Below are 23,758 nucleotides of genomic sequence, written 5' to 3'. Positions count from 1 at the left end.
GAACCACTCAACCATTCTCCACCCAAGATTTGCTTCCTATGTTTTATACTGTGCTTTAACTTGGGTGGGAAAGGTTTGTTTTCATAAAAGGTCATGAGGCTTCTACAGATAAGCCCCTATATTAAACTATATTTAAAGGGATTGTAGTTCAAATCAATACGCACAGATACCAGTTTCCCACCTTGCCCTGTGGACTTGTCAGCAAAGCATCTTTGGGGTCTTCATGATGTCCCAGAGCCTTGGTCTGAAATAGATCCCGAACGGGCACCCTAGAGGGCGCACTGCTTACATTTTCGGCAAGCAAGGCAACAGCGCTCACTCCCAGGCTCCATAAAAGGGGAGGAGGCAGATCAGTTTCCTCCTCTCATTGAGAAAGAAGAGGATTGGAAGGCCGGGCGTATAAAGCCGCGCAGAGAGCGTGAAACAAAGCAGTCGGCTCGGAATTGGACTTGGGAGGCGCGGTGAGGAGTCAGGCTTAAAACTTGTTGGAGGGGAGTAACCAACCTCCTCCTCTCGCTCTCCTCCTCGTCTGCGCCGCGTTTCAGGGGTTGCCCATCAGCCTTGTGATTTATTTTTATATCTGCTTTTTATAAAGAGAGAAATATATTTTCTTCTTAAGAGAAAATTCCTGTTCCAAGAGAAAATAAGGCAACATCAATGAAGGAGAGAAGAGCCAGCCAGAAATTATCCAGCAAATCTATCATGGATCCTAATCAGAACGTGAAATGCAAGATAGTTGTGGTGGGAGACAGTCAGTGTGGAAAAACTGCGCTGCTCCATGTCTTCGCCAAGGACTGCTTCCCCGAGGTGAGTGTGGCTGGCCGCGGCTTCCAGGAGGGGGTCGGCCAGCCAGTGGGATCCCAGTCCTGAGGTGGGCTTCCCCGCTTTCACCCATTTTTGCTAAAAAAAAAAAAAAAAAAAAAGTCTTTCTCGCCCTTACTACTTTCCCCTGGTTAGACTGCGGGGAAAGGGAAAGTGCGCTGTAAACGTTTAGGGTTGGGACGCGCCTGCACATGGGCTGGTTAGCTCCTGAAACTTGTTCGTTCCTGTGTGCATAACCTGGGGTTGGGAGATTCGGGTCAGCACGTCTGTGAGAGCCGGGTCGGGTGGGTGGGGAGTAGGACAGGGGTTTCGGAAAGGGTCTATGTGCTTAGTGTGTGGTCTGATGTGTGAGGGTTTTCTTTCTGAATTGGGGAGCCGGGAGGCGAAGGGTGTTCAACGGGTGTCGTGCGTTTAAACATAACCTCTTTGCCCTCTTTCGCCCATTTTGTCTATCCAGAATTATGTTCCTACAGTGTTTGAGAATTACACGGCCAGTTTTGAAATCGACACACAAAGAATAGAGTTGAGCCTGTGGGACACTTCGGGTAAGAGTGGGAGGACCGCGTGGCGCTTGGGGCGGGTTTCCAGCCGCTGGGGGATGCGCGGCGGGTCTCGGGAAACCGCGCGCTACAAGCCGTCTGCGCCCCTCCAGTAACTTTGGCTCTCCCAAAGGATTCCCACGGTCCCTGTTGGGCGAAAATTGTATCCCTTCTTGGCGGGGGCGGCAGACGACAGCGTGGACGAGGAGATGGCAGTGGGGAGAGGAGGGCGCTGTGTGCTCGCAGGATGACCCCGCGGTTGGAGCCACTAGTGGCTAGGTGGTCGGGAGCAATCTGCCCGCGGAGCCGTGGTCTAGTCGCCTTGGGTCGCCTTGGTCGCCTTGGTGTTGCAGCGGCGCTGCGTGCGCCTCGGCGGAACCACCCGGCTCAAGGCGGGTGCCCCTCCTAGATCTAACCTGCTGGTTGGCGGGGAGGCGGGGAGCGCCGCGGGGGTGATGGGAGGCGGGAGAAAATCCCAGAGGCGACGCGGTTACGTGCAATTGCCGCTCTTGGAGGAGAGAAACTGAGCGCAGGCAGCCGCGGCGCCCGTGACGCCTACAGCCAGGAATGCGCTGGTGGCGCAGGGGCCGGGCAGCCGCTGGGCCTCCTCTTAGCGCCGCCGGCCGCCCGCGGGGCCTCGGTGGCCACCTGTACCAAGCCTCCCCTTTTCCTCACTCCATCCCAGTGATCACGCCGTTCCCCCTTCACCACACCAGTCCCTCCTGACTTCTATTGCATCCCCCACTCTGCTTGCCTCCAAGGCCGCAGGCAACACTATTCGCCTTTGACCTTCCAGTCTACTTGAATTATTGGCGCCACAGTGGGTTATATTCATTGGTCTGAGGTTCAAGGCCGGGTTATTGCTTTCCCATGCGCCCACCCACCTACCTGCCGCGCGGTGGTAGGGAGGGCTAGGTACCCTCCCGGTGGGAAGGCATCCGGCCCCCTGGCTGAGTTAGGGGTTTGGGCCAGGTCAAAGGCCGGGGAGTGGCAGGGGAGCACCATGTGAGGTCTTGGACTGGGACACAGGCACCCGCCGCCCTAACCAGCGGTGTCCAGCCATTCCAAGAAGGGTGTCGGCTGTGCAAAAGCAGGACCCACTGGGAAGGCTGGGTAAAGGCCCCTGCGCTTAGGGCTGGGAATTTAGCAGGGAGCCAAATCCGGGTTGAAACTAGTGAGAAGGAACGCGCAAGTGCGAACAAGCAGGTTTGCTGTCAGGCGGGGAGGCCCTGAGGTGGAGCCGCGCCCAGCGGGGAGTGGCCTCGTGGAGGTGTTCCTGTGAGCTTCCCACAACCCTAAGCTTGAACCGCTGGAGCCCCTGAGGGGACGCGGGAGATCAGAGAGCAAGAAAGGAACCAGACTGACAGGGTCGCCAGAGGCAGTCCCAGCACAAAGGCAAGCGAGAAGTCTCGCACGAGCGAGCGCCTCTCACGGTCGATGCCAGATGCTCCGACTGCTGCAGTGAGAAGGGCTGATTTTGTTTCCCCCTGGAGTCAGGCTCTTTCTCCAGCCGTTCCAAGGGCAGCAGAATCAGGACTTTGCCGCCGTGTTTTCTGTTAGGGATTGGACACAGACTCGAAACTATGGAGAAGGTGTTGGTAGACAGAATTCAAGTGGTTCCTTATTTCAGTAGTTCCCATCATCAGAATTATTATACAGCCTGATACTTACTGGGCTCTGATTCCCAGACATATCATGGTATGTATTTGTTATGCCTACTGGATGGCACAGCTGGTGTGGTACCAATAATAAGCACCAGTACTCCCTGCCCCGACCCGCAGCCCTGTTTGGACCTAATGCACGATAAAAATTATTTTGGCACGGGGTGGAGCAGTGGGTCTGATCCAGTCGTTGATACAAAGCTGTGTTTAGATCTTAGCTCCTGGTTACCATGGATTTCTGTGTGCAAATCCCCTACCTCCCTGGGTCTCATTTTCATCATCTGTAAAAAGAAGACACTGAGCTAGATGATGTGCAGGGTCTTTCCCACTGTACACTTCTTGGCTTTATTATGCTGGACAGGCAGGTCTTTTTGTTTCCCAGGATGTTGGCTGGCTTCAGCTCTTAGTCTTAGGGGATCTGGCATCCCGTGCTGGGGTTTTTACAGCCTACAAAGCAAGCCAGGTTCTGGGCAGAGCCAGGCTTCCTGGTGGATTTAGGAATGAAACCCATTTGGACAGGGAGGGGGAACGGGTGGGATTATAGGAATGCTGGGCTATACATTTCCTATCTCAAGCTTCAAGAGTCACAGGACTACCAATGGATATTTTGAATTCGATGCCTAAAGGGCTAAATTGATTCTTTTAGGGGAGAAAAGGCACATTGTTTGATAAAGGTTAGAAAATAAAACAAAATGTGGGCAGTTTATAGTTGGAAGCTGTCCGTCGAATGTGCAGATAAATACCACTTCAGGTATCTTCATGCATTTAATCAAAACTCTACAGACTCTGCACACCTAGCACAATGCCTTGCACACAGTACTTATCCAATACAATCTGATGAATGAATAAATGAGTAATGATATGCATAGTTTCCAAGGAGATGAGGTTACCTGACATTTATTCACACTGAATTACCTGTGCACAAAGAATGTCAACTTTATAAACATTGCCTTTCACCAAATTAGAGATAATCATCTGAAATGAAGTTTGTAGTGAAATAATCACTTGTCTTTTTATTTAATGAAACCAAAACCTATGTATGTTTAACTAAAATATAAAGGTTTGAAAATGTGATTAAGAAAATTTTGTACTGCAAAATTATCCAGTAATGAAATCTTAGTTAGAATTTCGATTTAAACAAATGGAAAAAAGAGGCATAAGGGAATTATTTAGAATTCCATTATGTTGTTCATAAGGAGAAATGTTAGTTAGTTAAACATAGTCACCAAGCACTGCTTACTTAAATTCTAAGAATAGCCTGTTTCCATCAAAGGTGATTTGTTGTTTATATACAGCAGGAACCATTGCATCAGCAACTAATTATTTCAAGGATCTTTAACATTTTTCCATTTAATTCCAAGCTTTTCATGGCAAATTTCTGGACAGGATTATATTTTGGTAAATGTTTGACATTTTCTTTGCCCACTAAAATATTTATTTAGTTCAGATTGTAAAAATAATTGCATATGCTTTATGCCTCTTGATACATCTATTTTTTCCAAAGGCCATCAATTTAACTCTGGAGAAAAGATCCAAGCCAAGTCTATAAAGTTCTAAATGTCAGATAAATTGCACTTTTTATTTCCCTGCTAGAACTTTGTGAAAGAGACTTATATAGGAAAAATTGGGTGTGCCTGACTGCTCTTACATAGGGAGAGAGATGGGGTGAACATTGTCCTTTGAATGATACTTCCTGTCCTGTTTACCCTCCTAGCAGCAGGGCAACCATTTAAAAGACAGAAGTAGTTCTTCTCTTATCTGGCCTCTTTAGTTGGACAGCTTCTCCTAAGGGGTCTACTTTTGCCCCCAGCAGTCATGATCATGCATAGGCAAAACTCTGACAATTTGGATGTGGGGAAGATTATCAAGTGAAAGTAGGATATGTGAAGTCGCTTTGCAGCAAAAAAAAAATAATAATAATTAATTTCCTGCTTTTTGAGGCACAGTAATTTAATATTTCCTTCCTTTCTCCCTTTCTCCATCCATCTCTTCCTTTTTTTCCACATCCACTATAAATAGGCCCTCTGTTAGACCTTACAGATACAGTGTTGATTAAGTATGGTCCTGCGCCTAAGAAGCATACAGTTCAGGTGGGGTAATGGAGAAAAAGAAGCTCTTCCAGTTTAGCATGTATTTCACTGACAACTCATAATGTACCCAATTTTGTCAGGTCCTTGAACCCCAGTGCCCTTTTCCACTTGGTTGCAATGGTTTTCCTTTCTCAAACATTCTAGGGCTTATAGATCCTCTGGATCCTCTTCAGATAGGAAACAGCTACCTCCCCTTCCCATTGCACACACCAGTTAAAGCAACTAAAAAAGGCATTTTGCCAGTTGATTCCTAGGGCTACAGTACTCCAGCCCCCCAACAAAAGTAAATAAAACCTTTGTAAAAATGCTGTAGGAATCATCTACGAGAGGGAATTTTTAAGGCCCATAACTTCTTCATTTTCCTAAAAAATATTTTTCATTATAAAATGAACATTCTTAATAGTTGCAGAAATGCTCCCATTGATTTTCAAATTTAACCCAATGAGTTTCAGCAAAACAATGGGTAATAGTTTCAATTGTGAAGTAATAAGTAAGACCAAAGTAATTCTAATATCTTGTGCTTCAAAATTGGCCACATTTGCCAAGCATAGAAGTAATTTGTAGCATGAAGCCAAATGCCTACTAATAATAGAAACATAGTCATTTAAGGATCACCATATCTTTTCCTAAGAGATTTGATTGCAGTGTAATTTCAGCACATGTGATTTAGGGAGTAATAATCATTCATTCCAGCTTTTAACCAAGGCAAGTTAATGCACATTTTATTTAAGGCTTATTATTACTTTTAATATATTCAATTCAGCTGTTAAAATTCCCCACAATAACTATGCTATTGCCTCATGAACACTCTTTTGAATCTTGTCATGATCCAAGTTTCTTTCAAGCCCTGAGTGCTAAAGTTAGTACTTCCTATTTTAGTTTTTAGCATTATTAACAGTTAAGGTAGTATCCTTTATTTCTTAGAGAAAAAGGGAGGAAAAATATCTTAATTACCCAATGGCCTTAATATGAGAACAAACTTCTCTATAAACAGAAGTCTATCTAAGTTGTTATATTTAGCTTATTATACATCAAGTATGAAGAATGGTCTTGGTGACAAGTTCTCTAATGAAATATTTCTTAATAGGGATGGAAATGGTTCAGCAGTATTGGAGATTAGTATATAATTAATCCAGAAAAGCAGCTTAAAAAGAGATCACTGCTCTCTCTCTCCCCCTCCCCCTTTTTTTTGGTGATTTAGCATATAAATGAACACATCTAGACAAGACATAAAAATGATTATAAAGTCAGTAAACATGGTTTAGTGCTTTCTGTGTGCATACAATCTGCTAGATGCTATGGGAGGGGTACAGAACTGGGCGAGAGCAGCTTCTGCCCTTAGGTACTCACAGTTTCACCATGTGATAAGACAGACATGGTGAAAACACAAGTGACAATAACATTTAAAATATTCAGGCTTTCCCAAATGAACAAAATAAATCAAATGAGGAGCCCAGATTAAGTGTCAGGTGTTTAGGTGAGAGGAGATGCCTGTAGACTGAGATTTGAACAGGGTAAAGACATCCTTCTTCCCTGACAACCTTCTTCGAATACCCACAGGACAAACAGAGGACATAGAAAAACTCCCTCCTGTCTAGTGCTGTAATACCTGTTTATAGGAGGGTGAACCTGGAGGTTCTAAAGCTGGATTTTTCCAGGAGCAACAAGATCCAAAGAGTTGTTGAAGGTCACATGGGTAGCCCAGGCTCCCTAACTCATGACTTAATGCTCATTGAGGCCCACCACAATTCCTTTCCTTTCTAGAAGTTGACTAAGTTCTAAGAAATTTCTAACATCCCTCCCACATGGAAACTTGCTTACATATAGAGGCTCTCAGAGAAAACAAGATTCTGGAAGCTGAGAATTATAACTTAAATTAACCTTCCAGGAGAAAGGAAGAGGTTAAGAATTTATGAAGGAGCCAGAGAAGCATGGATGCTTGGGATTTGAATATCAAGTGTGAAATTGCAGGAAACCAGGCATTTCATCAGGTAGTAATGATCCATTGGAGCTTAGGGTTTCAACACTAGGTTTAATTCTTAACTTGAGTTCTTGAGTTTCCACACTGAAACTCTGTAAGAGACTTGGGTTAAGGTAAAACAGATAGTTTGTATGGTGGTTTCCAATAAGCAGTACATAAAACTGCATTTGGAGATTTGTCCACCATGCAATAATTTCCATTTAAACCATGGAACCTCCTAAAAAAAGGGAGGTGGCAGTATGAATGCTCTTTCTATGTCTAAAAATCTGTCTGTAGATTTTTTTTTTTAGCCCCATTTAGTGCTATTTTTTTTCCAATCTGGTTTCTCGCTAAGTTGCACATTTCAATGAAGCGTCCAAATTGGTCATTCTGATACCACCTGAAATAACCAGATGTTTCCTCATTAATCCAGTTCTTTTGCATGTAAATACGACACCAAGGACCAATACTTTCTCCAGTTAGCTCATGGTGCCTGGCGGGCTGTGCCAAATGAATTAGTCGTGGCTCAGTCATTTTCTGATGTCCTTTAAATGACTTCTCAGTTGCTACATATTGGCCACTTTCTCAGAGTCTCCCTTGGGAAAGCAGACATTTTATTGACATGGAACGTAGTTGCCTCAGAAGTTTGACCAGGTGTTGTGCACTTTGGTTTTGAAAAATGAGCCTGATGACATAGTTTGTGGAAAGATGAATTCAGTCATGGGATTCTACTCCAAGAAATCTGATTCTTAGATATCATATGAAACAAAACCTTGAATCCATTATCCCTGTTTACTTTTAGGCATATACATATACATACACTCTTATCCCTAAAGCTCTTGACTTAACCATGGTTCCACTGTCAGTAAAATTTTTTGATTCTTACATATTTTTAAGTATCTCAATAAGATTAGGAGTTTAAAGCTAAACCTTTATTTAAAGGCCAAACATGTCTATCTGTGTGACTTTCCAATTTTGTATCTGCATTGCCCCCAGAAATAGAAAATATTTATTCCATCTTAATAGCAACACATAAATGCTCACAAAATTTTATAAGATCTGTTCATAGTTCCTATTATCTGAATCCATGGAAGAAACAAACAAAATATTCTTCCTGGGAGTGTTTGTTGCATATTTGCAGGCATGGTGTTTGTTGTGCAGACTACTTGAAACAAGAACTAAACAATTTTATACCAAGTCAGACACCAAAGTTCTGCCCAGACTTGATTCACATTCTTGAGATTGCTGCTAATTTAAACCTTTTACTGTGATTAGAGATGGCATGAGGAAATGCAATCTTGTAATAATTGGGCAGATCAGGCCCTCTCACATGTTAGCTGCTGCTGAGTTCAGATGTGCTCGTGGTGGTCACTAAAAATACCAAAAGTTAATCTACTTTTCTCTGCCAAAAATATGCAATAACTTTAACTTACTGTTCTTGGTAAAAATTTCTTAAGGGGAAAAGGGAAGCTTTTCAAATGAAGGTTCAAGTTAAATAAATTATATTTATGAAATATTCAACAAGAAGAGTTTTCAGTTCTCTGACTCCTCTAAAGCCTCACAGTGTTTAAACTGGTATTTTGCAAAAGGTTCCATAAAGCCTCCCTTTTGGGCATGAATCTTCTTACATATACATTTAAGTATGTACATATATGGTGTGTTCTATCTTTGCGAAAGGGTGACTTCAGCAGGCAGGTATGTGTCTGAAGAATTAGTTTCTGGGTGAGGCACGTTGTGACTATTCTTTGGCTGGAAATTCTGTTCTCACCCAGAATTAATGATCTTGAATATAAAGATGAGTAGATCTGAAATTTCAAAAGCGCTCTAGAACTTTGCTGATGTTTGCCAAACTTGAGCAACTCACAGATCCCCAAGTGTACACTTGTTCCAGTCTATCCCCAGCAAAGCCTTTCAACTAGGTTTTCTGGGTGAGGGGGGCGCACATTTTGCATATGTAGTGTAGTTGTTTCTTTACAATATAGAGTTTCCCAAAGTTTTCCCTTCAGAGGTCTGTCAGGTTACTTAAAAAGGACCTTGGAATAGGGTTGTGAGCTTAGAAAAGTTTCATACAGTACCAGAGAAATGCTGCATCTGAGAATTTCCACATGCATTAGGCTATTCCATATGCTGAAAGAGTTTTATTTGACACGCAAAACGCAGTTCCTAAATGTTGCTGGACTTCAGTCCATTCTTCGGTACTAGAGCACATACTCTATGTATAGCAGCACCTACCATGTACTGCACTGAAAGTTGAATACTTTCATACTTTTTACTTAGTAAAAAATGTTGAGCCCTCCTGCTTGTGTTGTGTTTAGTTCTGTAGTTAGCACCTTGGGAGTTTTTCATGTGCATCTTTAAGAAACACCTATAGAAGTTAATTTTTTTTTTTTTTTTTTTTTTTTTTTTTTTTTTCCTGTTTGGCTTCACAGGGTGTTGTAAGACTTTCCTGGAGGGATATAGGAGTTAGGGGCAGGTATTGTTCCTGCTTTACCCACTTACTTTCAGCTGCTTCCTTTGGTGTCCTTTCTGCCCCTCTATATTGCTTCTCACGTCACAGAATCATTTCTGGAATTCCTCTTCCTTTTCTTTTGGCTTGTGTTATCTCACGCATGCCTGTGATTCCACCATGCCCTCTCCAGCTTTGCTTGCCTTACTTCCTTTGTGCAGTTTCTTGGACTTTCTGGGGAAGAAAAGGAAGAATTCCAAGTGCTTAAACACAGAGTAAACACTGTAATGTTACACAGGAGGGGTGTGTGTGTGTGTGTGTGTGTGTGCGCGCATGTGTGCGCGTGCGTGTTTGTTTTTTGTTTTGCTTTGTTTTTTTTTTTATCCTGAAAGTCCTGCTGAGTTGATGAATTACATCTTTCCTGGTGGGACAGTTCTTTGATAATTCTATATAAATATTTTTCACTATGAAAAAATAGAGACAATAGACACTGCTATCTATGACAGGATAAACTTAACCTATCGAAAATATAGTGAATAAATGGTCTTGTTATTTTAAATAAATTACTCTTGTCATTGCCAGTCAAATTATGCTTATAACTAAAAAATATGGGAATCAGTTTTACCTTTGGACACTCGTGTTGATCTAAAAGCAGCACTGTTCATTAGCAAAAGTAATAGAACGGGATCAAAGTGTCATCCCTAATTAGATCATGTTAAAGCTCTTAAAAATTACCTGTCTACCTCCACAAGCATGGTGGTTTATTTCTTATAAACCTTTGCACTACATACGTATTTTCACTCGTACTGTTAACCAGGTAAAAACAAAAGCAGATACAAACTTCCCTGATAATCTGGTTTAACTGGAGAACTCTGTTTCATTTTAAAACCAGGCCAGAGATCTAAATTTTGGAAATACTTGGATATATGCACTAAGCACAGAAGCCAGCCCCACTGGATTTTAGTAGGTAGCAGTCTCCTGCAGGTGACACAGGGCTGAGCACAAAGCCAGATCTCCTTTGTGGCCATAAAATGGGTGGGGGACGGGAAACATAGTCTACAAAGGGAGTGGTATTCCCAGCAGTCACTTGGTGACCTGAATGTTGAAACCATTCCTCAGGATTTTCCTGGCAGTCTCAATTTCAATTAAACTCTTTCATCCTCTTTGTATTTCTTCAGTCGCTTTTCCTAATTTTTGTATTTGGAAAAGATGGTCTCCATTGTCATAGAGTAGTCTTACATCTGGAATTAGCAGTGAGTACTCTCACATCATACAAATCGTATCCTGAAAGGAGCTGGTAGGTACCTGAAAATGTCCTCTAAAGATACCAGGTCTGCTTATACTGGAAGCTCTCCACAGGGAGAGAGCGGTTTTTCCTATTGTGAGTGACTTCTGGGAAAAGAGATCTCTGAAGCCTCGTTAGGTTTCTGACAATCCTAACTGTTGGCAGCTTTGCCTTCCTGGGTCTGGGATCAGGTCGTCTCTTGCTGACTTTGAGGAGCAGAGGAAACTCTCATATATGTGTCCAGTATTTGGAGCTCCACTCTATGATCCATAATTTTCTGACTCCCTGTTTGGAAAGAGTCATTCAAATGTTTACAGCAGGCGCTGTGCTAGGGTTAGACTTTGGACACAGAAACAGGAAAGGTTCTAGTTGAAAAAGTGTGAACTTCTCAGAGCTAATACAGAAATACTAATGTAGCCATAAATAGTGTTCAACCATCTAGTTTCTGATGCCTCTCGAATGTTCAAATGAGTGAACTATTTGTGAATTACTCTCTTCACCTCAGAGTTCTTTCAGCGACTGAAAAGGCAGCCACAGCTTGTCATTTTCAGAGACAGCCTCATTCTAATATACCTTCATACTTAAAATGACTTGACTTTTTAAACTCTAAACCCTTTAAGCTTTTGAGAAATATCTTTCAGCTGTCAGCCTCTGCGCTACCAGGGTTCTGGTTCCAGATGTGGGTAGGCAGCTGCTGCAGCTCTTGAACAGCTCTGACTTAATTCTCTATTTATTCACACTTTTCTTCCTGATTCTTGTAACTTTCTTTTCTTCCTTGCTTAGCAGACACACGTGGCTTGAAGTTGTCACTGTCCATCATAAAGCAGCTAGAGAAAAAGCTGCACTGTTGCCTGGGGTTCCACAGCGGATGCCAGGGACCCAGAGTGTACTGTGTGAATAGAGGGTGATGCCCCCTGACTGCAGTGCCTTTTAGATCACAAGAACAGCTTCCAAGCAAATGTTGTTTTGATAGAAATATAAACAGTGATATTTTTTAAAGCTGCTTTTTAAGTCTCTCTTCCTGACTTTGCCTGTTGAGGTTTTGATTTATCAGGGGACAACATGTCCTGTTTTTCTGCTCAAAATGGAAAGTGATGTCAAATTGAAATAGACTTTTAAAAAGAGTTTGGTGGTTTAGATTTTCTTTTTCTACTCTGGAGTCAGATACATACGTGTGTATATATTTGCCTAGTAAACTCATTTTCATGTGAGGCTTGTGAAATGTCAGTATACGGAAAACGATTTCTTCAACAAGCAGTATTTGCCAGGCTGTATTTAGTTTTCTAGTCAGTCACTTCATAACTATTGGCCTCATGTAATTGCCCATCCTTTGGAATTCTTAAAGAAATAGAAAAACGTCCTTGATTGACTAGAGAGTTCTATGGTTAACGTAATTGGCTGGTGCCTTGAATGTTTAGGGTACCCTGGATTTAATTCAGGTTAAGATCCTTGGATCGTGCCTTAGCGTCACTCTCAGAGATGGGACTCTGTAAAAAAGTGACATGATCCTATATGACATTTATTACATTCTTGGTTGTAACAGGAAGAAAATCTGTATAGGGTTTGGCAATAAGTTAAAATAAGCAAGCTCAAAGGTCAATAGCCTATCTAAACTTACAACTTGGAGATGGGGTAACACTGTGGTTTCTCTTTGCGTAGTTGAACCCTCCCTCTTCCACTCTCCCTCATTCACCCCCATCCTGCTGTCCGATTTATCTTGAGTTTAGGTCTCTTTCCCAAGAAGTAGTTCAGTTTCTGATTCTTTTTACCACTCAGCTTTTAACAGTAGCGGTAATACAACCATAATACCCATAGTGAATACATATTGATCCCTTACTAAAAGCCAGGCACTGCCTGGGTTTACTTAATCTCAGATACGTATGTTGTCAGCATCTTCATTTTATGAGTGAAGAATCAGAGGCACAGAGTCCTAAAGCTACCTTGCCCGCTCCCTCTTTAGTGGTGGAGGCAGGTTTACACTCAAGACCACCTGGCCCCAGATGCTTCCCTACTTCACCCAGGTAACTTCAGGACCTAGTCTCTGAACCATACAGATTTCACCTTAAGATCCAGGCCCTCCTCTTGAATTTATGTCAGATACATGTGAGGCTTCATTCATCATATACTTCTAAGCAGGCTTTTGTGTGTCTGTTTGAATTCTTTTCCAAGAATTAGGGGAAGTGGGGGTCGGGTCATGATGTGACAGTCAAAGGACTTAGCCCGAAAGGGTAGAGTTAATGCATGACAGACAAGGGGACTCTCATCTGAAAATTTGTGTATCTTTGTTCCTTCTCAGGTTCTCCTTACTATGACAATGTCCGCCCCCTCTCTTACCCTGATTCGGATGCCGTGCTGATTTGCTTTGACATCAGTAGACCAGAGACCCTGGACAGCGTCCTCAAAAAGGCAAGTGCTGGGGAATGATGACTTACTTCAGTACTAGGTGATATATAAATAGAAACATGGGGATTGCTGGGGAACTCAAAGACTCTAGTCAATTCCCTGCCTTACAATTTATAATTAAACACTAGAAAGAACCCTTTCACACCAAAATGGAGTTTCCACTTTTTGATGACGAACATGCTTGAAATTTTATTTCATGAAGCTCTGAAACAGAATACCTTTCAAGGACCTGCGTGTTTGTCCTTCGGGAGAAAATGGTACAGCTGAAAACAGTTATATTTGATTACTATCATATTCATGTCTTCCTTCCTTCTTTCAGTGACTCAACCGATTGCACCTTAGTTTACAGATTTACATTTGACCTCAAGTCAGTTAGTGAAAGGAATGCAATAATGGCTATTTTAATAAGCTGTGTTTTAGTTATGGTATTATTAGAAACAGAAATGGAACTAGTATAGGAGGACCAGGGATGTGTCCAATGTGAATTGTCTGATGATCAGGTATCTGTCTAGTAATTATGATCAGGTATCTTTCTAGTAATGTAGAAGCAGTGCTTGTAAACATGTTATATATTATAATGTACACATGATTTATAGAGGCAAAGGTTAGTCATGTTCTGCGGGTGAAGAAGGAACCTAACTAAGGAAGCTATGGATGGAAGGAACCAGAGGGAGATCAAGAGGAAGAGGACCTGTTACAGGATGGGTCACAGGAAGTAGGGAGGCCAGTGGGAGGAAGGGGCATTTCTTGACCTCCAGCAGCAGGGACTAAGCCTCCAGGTAGTTGTAGAAGGCACGTGCCATGTAAGTCCATGGATCAGCATTTATTAGCCACTAGCTATTTTCTCAGACCTGGCCTGTGTGCTGTGGGGCTTCAGGATCAGACCCTTGGTGGAGCACTCCCTCTCCTCCAAACACTGGCTTAGACACCGGATGTGGCTGAGAGCAAGGCAATGTCAGCTGAGGGGTGAGCCATGCAGCCCAGTCTGAGTATGGTATGGATTTAAGAAAGACAAACATGCAGGTGTGCCTAGGTTGGTTTTGTTTTTTTGGTTTTAATTTTTAGTGGAATTTGTTTGTATTTTGTGTGTTTTTATTAGTTTACATTCCTCTATTATATTTGATTTTTTGGCTTGTGTGTCATTGTGAAAGCAGGATTTGAAGTATAATCATCCTTCTGTCTCTACTAAATATTACAAACAGAGTTCAATAAAATAAGACTTTCTTAATAGATCAAAGGCTCTTTTTCCCTTTTTAGCTCCTTTCAATTTTGAGTAATACATATCTAACACAAATAATGCTAATGCTTGTCAAATCCAGGCAGGAATACACCTTTCCTGTCTTTAATGCTTGTAAACAATTGCTAGACATGCAGAGGGAGGCCAAAGTCATTACACAGCTGAAGAGCAACATAACAACATGTCTAGTTCTGTCTGGAGATAAAAGGGGTTGCTTATTTACTGGAGATTTTATTTGATGTAGTATCAGGCTATGCATAATTTATGATGAAAAGCCTTTCTCCTGTTTTATTTTGCTTTTTTCTTCTAAGACCAAATGAATAGTGACTTTGGCCTTATAGATATTAATGAGTATGTTTTACATTCCTGTGAGGTTTAAGGCTCATGATAACCCCTGTGGTTTGTCTTGATTAATGGAAGCCTTTAAGTCCTTCACTATCAAAGAGGAGGTTAGAATGACTTGAAGTAGGAAGAATTTCTTTTTTTTTTTTTCCAGTTCACCTTCCACTTCTAATGCTAGTGCCACCTAGCATATGGTAGGTGTTCCTACATAATTCTGAAAGGAGTGAGGGAGAGAGGGAAGGAGGGAGGGAGGAAGGGAGGGAGGGAGGGAGGAAGGGAAGGAAGGAAGGAAGGAAGGAAGGAAGGAAGGAAGGAAGGAAGGAAGGAAGGAAGGAAGGAAGGAAGGCAGGCAGGCAGGCAGGCAGGCAGACAGGCAGGCAGGCAAAAGGAAGAAGTGGACACTATGGGCTCTTATGGAAAGTATATTACTCCTTTGAATCCACTGGTGTACTTTGCACTAGAGTTCATTACCCAAAGTACACCCCTAGATTTGGAGATGTCTCCTCTAGTGATCTTTTAAGTTATTCTTTCAGGATGTCCCTCTTATCTTGTGTTGTACTTAATACATGACTTCATCACCCCCAGTATTCTGTGAATTTCTTTCCAGAAGACACAGCTATGTCTTAATCATCATTGTCATGGCCACAGTACTTTGTAGAACACTTACATATTTGTGAACGTGGGTGGGAAGAGTCGGGCGCCACTTCCCCATCTCAGCCTCTCCAGGCCCTGCCCTCAAAGGCCAAAGTTCTCCTGTGACCACCCTGAACCCTTGACTCCCATGCTGTTGCAGAGCTCAAGCTTGAGGAAATGAAGCCACAAAAAGCCACTTGCTTGTTCTTAAAGAGGACAGTTGGAATTCCAAGCCAGGCATTGCTGAGGGTGCTAATAATTCTTGTTAGATCATGAAACAACTAGACAAATTGGAATAGATTGAAATAGTTTTAAACTAATTCGAAGGCATATGAACTACAGGACCGGCTGCCTTCCCAATCACCCAAGAGATGTTCCTTTGCAAATGTCATGATCTGTGTTGATGGAACCATGTGAACAGAAACTCCTTCAAGGCAGGATGTTCTGTTTTATTAACTATCTCAGGTACTTAAATAGAGCCTCAGCTCGCGGTGGCATGCTTCAGTGTTTCATGATGGGATCAGGGAATGCATACTTGTGCTAGTGTTGCCTCTGCCTTATCCCCAGCCTTCTAGTTAAGGAGGATCAGATCCACACATCGAAGGATGTGGTCACTTGTTAGGATATATAATTATTCTTAAGACACATTTATCTTTCAGAGACATGCCAATAATTAAGACATTGTTGAAGCTACCTTTGGACAACATCTACCAAATCTCTTTCAGTAGCAACAGATGAGTCACAGAGAGGGAGAATGGATCATAATATACATAATCATTCTCTAATGCTTAAAAACTCGTAAAACTTCACATCTATTCAGGATATAAATGCAAAGTTTGCTTCTTCACCTCAAGGGACACTCCTTTTTTAACATCTTTTTTGAGTTTCATTCCAATGTCTGTCAGTGGAGAAATGGTTTTTATGATATGGATGCCATTACTTTGTTCATTTTTAATCTTTTTTTTTTTTTTTCTGTCATAGTGGAAAGGTGAAATCCAGGAATTTTGTCCAAATACCAAAATGCTCTTGGTCGGCTGCAAGTCTGATCTGCGGACAGATGTTAGTACATTAGTAGAACTCTCCAATCACAGGCAGACGCCAGTGTCCTATGACCAGGTATATATGTTGCCCATGTGCAAACGTGAATTTTAGAAAGAGTGAAAGAAATGGACTATCACTCACAATAAATAAAATAAAAAGTAGCTTCTTTTCTAAACGCTCAGCCAGTGGTCAGTTGTGAAATTTAAAATGCTGTCATTTATTAGTGTAATTACATGATATTTGGGTATATAAACAGTTGATATGCTAACCTTGTATATTTCTGCAACTCCCAGTAGGTTTAAAGTTCAAAAGGTTTAACAGAGAATGTGGTCAAAATCAGTAATACTCTTTAAGAGAGGTAATCTGATTTTACAGTCGGCAGCGCAATAATAAGGCTGTTGCCAGTAAACTGTAGCACTCCATAACACCATCTTTCAGAGGGTCTTCATTTATATAGGCATTTCCCCCAAGTATTTAGAAATGAGAATCAATTTCAAAAGCTCATTCTCGTAAAACCTACAACCAGAATCTAAAGAGAGTTCATGTTGAAATACCAAAATTGTATTAAGAATCATCATTTTAAATACTGCAGTCTTCTTAGTCTTCCATTTCTCATTAGCAAAAATTCGGTATTTTAAATGAGTAGTTTTGGTTGATGTGCAGATGTTTATTGTTGCGTATATTGGTGGTATGGTTCACACTTAGAAATTATGTATTTTGTGTTTGATATAACAGATGTCACAATAGTATTATTCCTTTCCTCAACTTATTTTGGCCCTAAGTAAGACACAATCACGTACATTTCAAAATCGATTTTAAATTTCATTCATTGCGCCTGTTTTTGGTACAACCTAGTCACTAGTCTTGAATGCCATTTACCCTCAAGAAAAGAGAAATGGAGTCCCCCCAGGAGACGCTGGAACAGGTTCTCAAGGCCACATCGCCACAGCCAGAGCTGTGTGGAAAATGTGGAGTTCATGTTCATGACCTTCAGCTAACTTACTTCACCAGTAAGATTCTCTGGGCCATTCCATGCTTGCTGTGACCCTGGAAAGCCTGAGTAACCAGTTAACTCTTGCTTGCGGTTGATAGTGAAGATGAATCACCTCGTTAGCTCCACTCTACACTTCTTTGAATCACCTCATATTAAGTGTTTGATAATGAGTGTCCTCGTTTGTTAAGATCAGCCTTTAGCATTTATTCAGAGCTCTAACACCTCTAATGAGCCATGAGAGTTGGACATCTTAGCGATTGGCTCTTGACTGCAAATATTTATGAAGTAATAAATAAGGCAGTTCAAATTTTAACAACTTTTATTTTTGCAGTGACACTTGGAAAATTCTGTTAACATATCAGTAAACGTTTTGCAATGCATTATTTTGTAGTATTAGAAGACACTAGCTAACTTTCCCCCAAAGTCTTACTGCTGATTAAAATCCCTTCTTTTGCTTCTCAGGGGGCAAATATGGCCAAACAGATTGGAGCAGCTACTTATATCGAATGCTCAGCTTTACAGTCGGAAAATAGTGTCAGAGACATTTTTCACGTTGCCACCTTGGCATGTGTAAATAAGACAAATAAAAGCGTTAAGCGGAACAAATCACAGAGAGCCACAAAGCGGATTTCACACATGCCTAGCAGACCAGAACTCTCGGCAGTTGCTACGGACTTACGAAAGGACAAAGCGAAGAGCTGCACTGTGATGTGAATCTTTCATTATCTTTAATGAGGACAAAGGAATCTAGTGTAAAAGACAACAGCAAACAAAAAGGTGAAGTCTAAATGAAGTGCACAGCTAAAGTCATGTATACCAGAGGCTTCGGAGGCGTTTGAGAGGATACTCATCTTTTTGGAATCCTGTCCTTAGATTCGGCATGTAGACCAAGTGGTGAGAAGTGAATACATGGAAGAGTTTTGAAGTGTGACTTGAAAAATATGCCAAAAAATGGAGATACAAATGAGCTAGAGGAAGATGAGGGGAGATGCGAGTACCTCCAAGAAGAAAAATCACACTCTGAATGGTGCTTGCATTTTTGTTGGTTTTTTTTTGTTTGTTTGTTTTTGTTTTTGTTACAATCTATTCATGGATCTCTACTTTGATTTAATTTTTAAATGTTTTAATCTCCTTTACAAAAAGTATATGTTAATATACCGTCCTCACTGGGGAACTCGCACTGTGACCTTAGCATTTAGTTTTCTAGAGGATGTGATCTAATTTCTTTCTAGCTCATCATTAAAATGGAAATTGTATCAGGACCCATGGGGATATATCCAGAGGAAAACTTCATGAGGCGTTGAAATCTTGCCTTCCTGAAGATAGCTGAGTAGGATGGTTCTAAGGAAAGCCTTTGCAATCTTGCAAGATTTGTAGACCAGCACTACAAAGATCGCATAGATCAAATAGGAAAAAAAAAGTGTTGATTTTTATTCAGTCTGATGGTTCTGTTCTTCATTGTGATTGTCATTAAAAAGTGGTAAATTGCTCAATGTAATATTTTTGTGCGCTGTTTAGAAAAGAAGTTGTGTGATTTTTTTGCCATCGTTGATAAAAATGCAAAGTCAAATAAAAGGTGTCTTGGTTTGACGTCATAGAATGATCCAAGGAGAGAAAAAAGGTAGTTACTGTTTTCACCAGAAGAGGTAATGAGTGAAGGAAAGAATAGTAGCGGAAAGCACAGTTTGTGAGTAAAGCTGTCTGGAATTAAGCTACCAAAAATACAAAGCAAAAGGACTATTATTTTGGGTTGGAGCTCCAAAACTGGCAGCATCTGATGATCTGTTGGTTTATTTCACTTTCATTAAATGAACATTGATGAGAGAAGAACTCACTTACCCAAGGTTTAGAGAATCCCTAGTGGAAGATTATATGATAGAGTTTCAGTCCTGACACAACACCAGGGCATTTCTAGAGCATGATTGCTAAAACCTCACTGAACAGACGCAGCCAAGGTCCATGTTCAGCACTTGGTCGCTGTTGTTACGTAAAATAATAAGCATTTAAAATAGTTTACAGATATTTTTGACCAGTTCATTTTAGAGATTATTTCAGAGAAGAAACCAGATCTGACCTGTTTATTGTTGGCGCTTGTTGAAAACGAGCTTTCTTTCCCATGATAATGCTTCGTTTTTGAAGTGTTGAAGCTGTGCTCCCCTTAAATTGTGGCAGGAGAGATTAAGGTAATTACAACACTCAGTTCTATGTCTTACAAGCACTTTGTTTTGTCTCTGCAAGAAAATACGATTCCAGTCATTTCCCATAAAATACAGACATTTTACCAACATAATATGCTTTGATTGATGCAGCATTATGCTTTGGGCAGTATTACAAAATAGCTGGCAAGTGCTTTCTGTATTTAAATATTGTAAAAAGAAAATAAGTTATAACTGTTATAAAGCAGAACTTTTGTTGCATTTTTTAAACTGTTGAAGTCACTTTGTATGTTTGTTTGGTCAATGTTTCTGCAGTATTTATTAAAACATACTTTTTTTTTCTTCAAATAAAAAAGTAACCATGTCTTTGTCTAAATGTGATCTGTCTTTTATTACCTGCCTCCTGATTTCGCTGTTTAGCTTTGTTCTTTAACATAGGTGATTACAGAATCTGGCCTAACATTTTCTGAATGAGAAGGCTTTGAATTTTTTAATTCTTCATAGTAGTAACAGATAAACCTGCATATATAAAAGGTTTTCATGATGCTTTCAAATCACAAGAAAAAAAAATGGGGCATAATTAGATTAAGTGATTTGATCATATACAAAAAAGAGCCCTGATACTGCCTAAGATTAACTTGCAGAAAATATGGAAGTCTTCAAGTATTTAAGAATGAAGCAATATGATGCAGTCTCAAGTGACAGGTTTAATGCTAATACGAGCCTAGTTTGCCTCTCTGCCCTGTGGGGTCCTGAGCCTTGGTCTTTAACCCATGCCACCTCGCAAGGCATGTCCATGTCCTTGTTCACAGCGGTTGTGGGGATGACCCAGCACACAGCTTTTGCAACAATTGGAAGGATTAAAAAAGGCAAAACAGAAACTGTCTTGCATATGGCAGTAGCATCTTTAAATAACACAGTACAACATAATACAAGTTTCCCCACTGACCTGGGAGATATACAGTAAGCATGGAACTTACCGTAAAATAGAGGACTATCTCCCCATAAATCCAGTTGATTCTCAGTCTTCAGCTAAAATACTTACATATAAGTTTTACATAAGTGTCCAAAGATACCCTATGTGGGATTTTTAAAACTGCTTCTTTCTACACAGCTAAACCACTTCATATAAAAAAAAAAAAAAATGCATCCTTGTGGCTTCTTTTTTTCTGAGTGGCTTTGGGAATCTTGGAGGTAGAGTTATTTGCTTGGAAATAATTCTCAGAAGCCCAAAGCAAAGGGGGAAGCAGAGAATCCAGCATGAGTGAACAAATTAAAGCACACTGACATTATGAAATGGCCTTATAAACAATTTTAAGCACAGAGATTTACTGAAAATGTCTGTAACTCATTCTTGTTGTCATCAAACAGTAAAGGAAATAAAAGTACTTTCCAAATCCTTGGTGTTGAGTAACTTCTGAGCATAATGTCTAAGTCAGGCTTGCAAGAAACTAATTTCTCAACAATCACTGGCATAGAAAAATAAAAAAGTAAAAAGCTGAGGTTTTGCTGACCTTGGCAGTATTTTATATGCTGTACAGTAATGTTCCCCTCTGGTCAATTGTTCTTTCCTAGGAGCTTTAATTTGTTGAAGCGAAAGAAAAACGTTTGTCTTCAGCCTTGGGCATGGATGCCTTCCTTTTCTCTGACTTCTTGCCTTAGCAAACATTTCTTCTAAGCATTCTGTGAACATTCCTTTCTATTGATTAATGATGTTGGTTAATGCCTTTTTAAATACTAAAAGGTGGTTTTCAAACTCTGAGTAAGACTTACACTGTGTCTCATTTTAATCTTTTACAGGAACAGTTTCTCAGAATCTAGTCTTGCAGGGAGTCTGTCTTAGGTGCAGACTTAGAAATAACTCAGGGAGTTATTTTTATTAGAAAGAATTTTTTTAAATGACCTCATCTTCTAACCCTCCTGAAACTCTTAAAACTGCTTATCCGTTTTCTGCTAGGTTATTTTGACACCAGCATTCTGCTAATCTCAAAGTTTTTATTTTTATCATTTTTCTATTCACCAAATATTTATTGAGTGCTTACTACATGCCTGACACTTTTCTACGTTTGGCACATTATCATGAATTAAATTCGATTTCTGACATGGGGAATTTATAATGTAGTAGTGGGAAGACAGTCACCACCACCAAACTATAGTACACCAGATCTGGTTGTCATTTCCATTGACATTAACTGAATCATAGAAAATGGGTAGGCACTAAATATTCCAATACATAGCCAGGCACGTTAATGCAATAGCCAAATATGTTACACCACATATGTAATGCTATCATTGCAACAGGAATTTTCTAGTGCATCCTAATGCCTGTGGCCCATTTATAGTGATTGTAGCAAGGCAATGTGAATGACAAGGTAGCCAGTCATCATGGCAGTGTTTGCACAATGAGCATAGGTTTTTGTGGCTGGTTAGAAGTCCAGTAGGAGAAAATTTTCCTCCACAATAGAGCATGAACAGCTCTTAAACAGTCATCTCTTTGTTTTAAAATATGCTGGCATTACTATAGATTCGTACTCTCTTTCTGCTGTGATATCTTCAATTGCTGAGTATATTAAAAAAGAGAAATTAAACTAATGTCTGAAATAAATGATATAAAATTCAGTTATAAAAATAAAATTAATTCTTACGAGATGATAAAAAGACAAAGTAAGCATTCTGGTTAAACATGGAGAACCCGTTATTTATCTAATGTTGAAAATACATATTTTTGGCAGTCCAAAAGATCTCTTAAAAAGTGTTTGCTAGCAATAAATTCTAAGGCTCTTTGTCTCTGCCCCACTGGCAACACAGGGAATACAGGGAAATTTTTATTCTTGTGAACCCCAGAATGAAAATGTGCGGAAATGGCAAAGCCAATTCACTCTTCAGGACTTTACTTTTGGACTTTTTTTTTTTTTTTTTAAGGGATCAATAGTGATTTTCCTCCATGAACACTGACGTACTGACAGTGGGCCTCTACAAAACAACTAAATTTTTAAAAAGACATTCCATGATAAGAAATGGAAATTGGGTCAGTATATGGTCAATCCTGCCGTCAAAGTAAGAGCTAACACTGAAATTGCACAAATTATGCACCAGGGACTGCATTAAATGGTTCACATAACTCTCATATTTCCCACTACAAACATATGCAGTAAGTTAAGTATCATTAAATTCCCAATTTTGCAGATGAGAAGACAGATATTTTCTCCAAGGTCATGTGGAAGAACAAAGATTGGAACTCAAGCAAGGCAGTCTGCTGTGCAATTTCAAGCTCTCTACCACAACACCATCTTGTCACAAATACTTCACTTGTGTAGCATGGTGCCCCAGGCACATGAGAGCTAAACTCTATGGCCATACACCTACGGTCTGAGCCCCCATGTAGCCACATCCCCTGGTCTCCCCTGCACCTTCCTTGTCCTTCTTTGATTCTGACCTTCTCCTGAATCCTGTGACTCCGCCGTCTCCTCTTTTCCCCTCTGCCTTCACCTCTGTGTTTGCTCTACTTCTTGGGTGGCGAGATCATTGTGAGAGGACAATGAAAGGACCAATGATGGTTGACACACATGACCTGTCACAATCCAGGGACTCTTGAATTGTGCTAGAAGTAAGAGGTTCCACAGCAATAGTTTAAGAACCTTCAGCCTGAAATGGATGCTGTAGATGCCCGCATTAAAAGCAGTCAGCTGCAGAAGAGAAAGAGATTTGGCATTGTGGTTGTAGAGCAGCTAGTGAGTTGTGTCTTATATTTGGTGGGCCAGATGTAAAGTTGATAGTGTAAATACTGATGAAAGATGAGCAGCTACATTAGCCACAGTCTCCTGATTGCAGATTCCTTATTTTGAGGAAACCAGTTGTAGGGGGTAGGGGAGGTTTTTCATTACACTTAGTTTCCCCAAAATGTACCATCAAATTGCTGTTTAAAGTGTTGAAGAGCAGCTGATATGGTTTGTCTCTGTGTCCCCAACCAAATCTCATCTCAATTTGTAATCTGCACATGTCAAGGGAGGGAACTGTAATCCCCACATGTGGAGGGAGGGAGGTGACTGAATCATGGGGGTGATTTCTCCCATGATGTTCTTGTGATACTGAGGGAGTTCTCACAAGATCTGATGGTTTTATAAGTGGTGGTTTCCCCGGCTCGTCTCT

General features: G+C 40.8%; 1 protein-coding gene across 1 annotated transcript; it reads left to right on the top strand.

Annotated features, from left to right (window-relative positions):
- The first annotated feature begins 366 nt into the window (after window positions 1–366).
- Window positions 367–19,985, top strand: RND3 (Rho family GTPase 3). Its single transcript, XM_010368586.1, has 5 exons — window positions 367–807; window positions 1,280–1,367; window positions 13,100–13,209; window positions 16,400–16,534; window positions 17,916–19,985. Exons 1-5 carry the CDS (start codon window positions 658–660, stop codon window positions 18,165–18,167), a joined length of 735 nt encoding a protein of 244 aa, XP_010366888.1. The 5' UTR covers window positions 367–657; the 3' UTR covers window positions 18,168–19,985.
- The last annotated feature ends 3,773 nt before the right edge of the window (window positions 19,986–23,758 follow it).

Source organism: Rhinopithecus roxellana, chromosome 14 (genome assembly GCF_007565055.1).
Source record: "Rhinopithecus roxellana isolate Shanxi Qingling chromosome 14, ASM756505v1, whole genome shotgun sequence".
NCBI classification, from domain to species: domain Eukaryota; kingdom Metazoa; phylum Chordata; class Mammalia; order Primates; family Cercopithecidae; genus Rhinopithecus; species Rhinopithecus roxellana.
The sequence above is the reverse complement of the archived record's forward strand: the minus strand, read 5'-3'. Positions and strand labels throughout refer to the sequence as shown.